Source organism: Solanum verrucosum, unplaced genomic scaffold (genome assembly GCF_900185275.1).
Source record: "Solanum verrucosum unplaced genomic scaffold, falcon-dt-bn FXZP01000240.1, whole genome shotgun sequence".
In the NCBI taxonomy this organism is placed as follows: Eukaryota; Viridiplantae; Streptophyta; class Magnoliopsida; order Solanales; family Solanaceae; genus Solanum; species Solanum verrucosum.
This window is the reverse complement of record NW_026020448.1, coordinates 237,071-242,097: the sequence shown is the minus strand read 5'-3', so window position 1 is coordinate 242,097 and position 5,027 is coordinate 237,071. Positions and strand designations below refer to the sequence as shown.

Sequence of the window (5,027 nt, the reverse complement as noted above, 5' to 3'; positions counted from 1 at the left end):
CTACCGCCATAATTGCCAAACTGGATGTGATACAACATAATATAACCATGCATTTCAAAATAATGTCCCTAAACCAAGCATCGGTTAACATGGTTCAACAGACAGCTAATTGGTGTGGGGTATGTAGTAGTGGAGCTCATCAAACCAAACAATGTGAGGCAAACCCAGATTCGTAAACTATGTGGGTAATGCGCATAGAGGTGGAGGTTAGCAAAACTATCGTAATACATATAACTCTAGTTGGAGGAACCATTCTAACTTCTCATGGAGTGGGAACCAAAACCAAAACCAAGTGCAAGGGATAACCAATACCGTTCCCAAGAGGCTGGGCAACAATACCAAAATTCTAACCAAGGCACAAATCCTAGTGCACCAAAGGGGGGGATGATTAATGAGGAGTTACTCCAAAAGTTCATGGCTGAACTACGGACAAAGATAAATGCTAGGATAGATAAGCAGGATGAGAACATCAGAAACATCCAAATGTCCCAAATGAGTTTAGAGAAACAAGTTACGCAAGTAGCCAATTCTCTGAACTTGCGTCCCCAAGGTGAACTTCTTGGTGATACTGAACCCAAACCAAAGCAACTGAATGCGGTAAGTACTAGAAGTGGGTTACAACTAGAGGAAGTAGCTCCAATAAGGAGAGATGTTGAGGCAGGTAATAAAGAAATGAAATTGGAAGACGTAGTAAAGAAATCTAATGTTGAGCGCCCATTTCTCAAAAGAAACTACCCCCTCCATTTCCACAAAGGCTCAGAAAGAAAAATAAAGACAAATACTTTGGTAAGTTTCTCTCTCTCCTTAAACAGGTTCACATTAACATGCCTTTAGTTAACATTTTGTAGGGTATTCCGAAGTATGCTAAGTACGTGAAGGAGATAGTGGCTAACAAAATGAGGCTCATGGAGTATGAAAATTTTCACTTACTGAGGAGTGCAACTCTAGAATTCAAAATAGAGTACCCAAGAAGTTAAAATATATGGGTAGTTTTACTGTTCATGCCTAAGGTTGTGTGATTTGGGTGCTAGTATTAATCTTATGCCCTTGTCATTGTATAAAAATCTTGGGTTGGGTAGTCCAAAATGATCCTGATTCTACAGTTCCATTCAGTTTGGGACATTCGTTCTTGGCTACGGGGATGGCATTAATTGATGTAGCAGCTGAGTAGTTAACTGTGAGGGCACATGATAAGGTTGAAGTGTCTGATGTCTACCGCGCCTTGAAATTGCCTTCCATATATGAAAAGTTGTCCGCTATTACGGTTGTAGATCACTTAGTAGAATCACATTTAGCTATACCCGAAGCCCCTTAGAAAGACTGTTAGTGGGGCATGATGTAGATGGACATACTGAGGCTCAAGAGATAGAGACTTGTTTGAATCTGGCAGTCATGGAGATACATAAGCGTAGAGTGGAGCCATTAGATCGTGAGTTAGGGCCTCCACCCAAACCCTCAATCGAAGAAGCCCCTAAGTTGGAACTGAAAACTCTGCCTGCTCACCTAAGGTAAGTGTATTTGGGTACTAATGAAAGTTTACCTATAATACTTTCTGCATATTTATCTAAAATACAGGTTGATTCAACATTGAGGGTCCTAAAGCAGAGAAAGAAAGCTATTGGATGGCAGATGGCTGATATTCATGGGATTAGTCCAGCATTATATATGTACAGAATCTACATAGAAGAGAATCACAAACCAAGTGCACAACATCAACGTCGACTAAATCCTTTGATGAAAGAAGTGGTGAGAAATGAAGTGATAAAGTGGTTAGATGCTGGAATTGTGTACCCAATATCTGATAGTAAATGAGTAAGTCTTGTGCAGTGTGTTCCCAAGAAGTGAGGTATGACAGTGGTAAGGAACAAGAAAAATAAGTTGATTCCTACTAGAACAGTGACCGGATGGAGGATTTGTATGGATTACCTAAAGCTGAATGATGCCACCAGAAAAGATCACTACCCAATTCCCTTCATTGATCAGATGCTTGACCGACTAGCAGTGTAGGAGTACTATTGTTTCTTAGATGGGTATTTCAGATATAACGAGATTTTAATTACACTCGAGGATCAGGAAAATACCACGTTCACTTGTCCTCATGGTACCTATGCTTTCAAACGCATGCCATTCAAACTTTGCAATGCACCGACAACATTATAAAGGTGTATGATGGCCATTTTTCATGATATGGTGGAAGAATTTGTAAGGGTGTTCATGGATGATTTCTCTGTCTTTGGGATGTTTTTTGAGGTATGTCTTCGGAATCTTGATAAAATACTTTCTAGGTGTGAGGACACTAACTTAGTGCTAAATTGGGAATAGTGTCATTTTTTGGTTAGAGAGGAGATAGTGTTGGGTCATAAGGTATCAAAATCAGGATTAGAGGTTGATAAAGACAAGACAGAAGTTATTGAAAATTTGCCCCTTCCCATTTCTGTAAAAGGGGTGCGAAGTTTCCTTGGTCATGCAGGTTTTTACCAGAGATTCATCAAGGATTTTTCCAAGATTGCAAGATCTATGTGCAGTCTTTTGCAAAAGGAGGTGAAATTTGATTTTGATGAGATGTGATTGAAAGCTTTTAAGATGTTGAAGAGGAACTTAATTGAAGCTCCTATCTTAATTTCTCCAATTTGGGAATTACCGTTAGAACTCATGTGTGATGCAAGCGACGTAGCAGTGGGTGTAGTGTTGGGACAAAGAAAAGATAAGGTCTTCCACTCGATCTATTATGCAAGCAAGACCCTAGATTATGCACAAGCTAATTACATAATGACTGAGAAGGAAATTCAATCTCTAGTGTTCGCCTTCGACAAGGTCAGATCGTATTTGGTAGGTACTAAGGTGATTGTTTGTACTGACCATGTAGCTATTAGGTACCTATTCAATAAGAAGGATGCTAAACCAAGGTTGATTCAGTAGATATTGCTTCTCCAAGAATTTGACCTTGAGATTAAGCATAGAAAAGGTACTGAAAATCAAATAGCTGATCATTTGTCTAGGTTGGAGGATTTTTCCAATGTGCATGACGGTGAAAAAATCAGGGAAGAGTTTTCGGGTGAACCGATGATGGCACTAGATATCTCTCAAGTGCCTTGGTATGCGGATATTGTGAATCTAATAGTAAGTGGAGATTATCCTCCGGGTGCAACCACCCAACAAAAGAAAAAGCTCAATCATGATGCTAAGTTCTATATCTGGGATGAACCGTTTTTATTCAAGCAAAGAGTAGATCGGGTGGTGAGAAGATGCACTCTGAAGTGTGAGGTTCAAAAAGTGTTTAAAAGTGGTCATGCTAGCCCATATGGAGGACACCATGGAGGAGAGCGCAACGCATAAAGTACTACAATCTTGTTTCTTTTGGACCTTGTTATTTAAAGATTTTATTGCTTTTGTGAAGGGTTGTGATAAATGCCAAAGGTTGGGTACTATTTCAAGAAGACATGATTTGCCGCTAAGTAACATTCTGGAGGTGGAAGTTTTTAATGTGTGGGGTATTGAATTTATGGTCCCTTCCCGCCATCTAGTGGAAACCAATATATTCTTGGGGCAGTTTATTATGTGAGTAAATGGGTTGAGGTTGTCGCTCTTCCTTCAAATGATTCAACGGTTGTGATCAAGTTCATCAAGAAGCATATTTTCACTCACTTTGGCACTCCAAGGGAAATCATAAGTGATAGAGGTAAGCATTCATTAACCATCTTCTTCTTGCTAAGTATGGTATTCTTCATAAGGTTGCTACAACTTACCATCCTCAAACAAGTGGCCAAGTGCAAGTTTCGAATAGAAAGGTGAAGCAAATTTTGTAGAAAATGGTGAATGCACAAAGGAAGGATTGGTCTGAGAAGCTGGATGATGCATTGTGGGCATTCATGACTGCATATAAGACACCTATAGGGACTTCTCCCTATCACATAGTGTTTGGTAAATCATGTCATCTCCCGGTGGAATTAGAACACTAAGCTTATTGGGCGATTAAGAGGTTAAATATGGACCACGAGCTAGCCAGTAGGAATAAAGTGAATCAACTACATGAACTTGAGAAGTTTAGGCTCCATGCGTATGAGAATGCCAAGCTCTACAAAGAAAAGATAAAAAGGTGCCATGACAAGCACATAGTTCCTCGTATATTCACTCCAGGAGAAAAAATACTACTCTTTAACTCTATATTGAGGTTATTCCCTAGAAAATTAAGGTCTAAATGGAGTGGTCCTTTCGAAGTGGTGAGAATGACAAAACATGGGGCCGTTGAAATTAAAGGAGAAACTGGCCCTCCGTTCTTGGTAAATGGACAAAGAGTGAAACACTACTTTGATGAAGATTCTGATCGTGATCGGGAGGCTCTTGAGCTTAACGACGAATGATTGAAGCTGAGTCGAGCCATGACATTAAACCAAGCGCTTCATGGGAGGCAACCCATGAACAATATGTAATAGATAGGTAGTTTGTTTTAAATTTTGAATTTTTGTTTTAGCATAGTTTAAATTCGTAGAATCTAGGAAGTATTTTTATTTATTAGTTTTAGCTAGATAGGATTTTTCATTATTGTAACTTAGTTTGTAATAGTGGAAAACAAAAAATAAAAAAGGTTTACACCTGGCGCACTGGCAGGCGCACTGGCAGGCGCGCTGTGCCAGGCCGTGAACTACATAGTAACCTACCTGGCACACTGGTAGGCGCATCGCTCTAGGGGGAATCCTACAGACGCGCCTTGGTGGCGCAGTGATGGCGCCTCGCTCCAATAACACGCTTGAGCGCAGATGGGTCAACCCATTCAGGATTCAACCCGACCAAAAACCATTCTTAACTCCTTACCTCCCTCAAATTAAAACATTCATCCCCCATTCTCCAGAACCCCAACCGACCCACTCTTCAAAATCCCTCAAATCTCCAAGTTCTTATTCTTTTCCTTCTACAACTCTTTTTCTTCAACCTCCCAACTTCCTCTATTTAAACCCAACTCTCCATCTTCTTAACCTCTCATTCCCCCACAACCCACCATATAAACCTAACCCCATTCCTCACTCTTT

At 40.1% G+C, this 5,027-nt stretch overlaps 1 protein-coding gene across 1 annotated transcript; it reads left to right on the top strand.

The window, feature by feature from the left end:
* The first annotated feature begins 3,986 nt into the window (after nucleotides 1–3,986).
* On the top strand, nucleotides 3,987–4,361 carry LOC125808571 (uncharacterized). Its single transcript, XM_049488249.1, has one exon. It carries the CDS (start codon nucleotides 3,987–3,989, stop codon nucleotides 4,359–4,361), a length of 375 nt encoding a protein of 124 aa, XP_049344206.1.
* The last annotated feature ends 666 nt before the right edge of the window (nucleotides 4,362–5,027 follow it).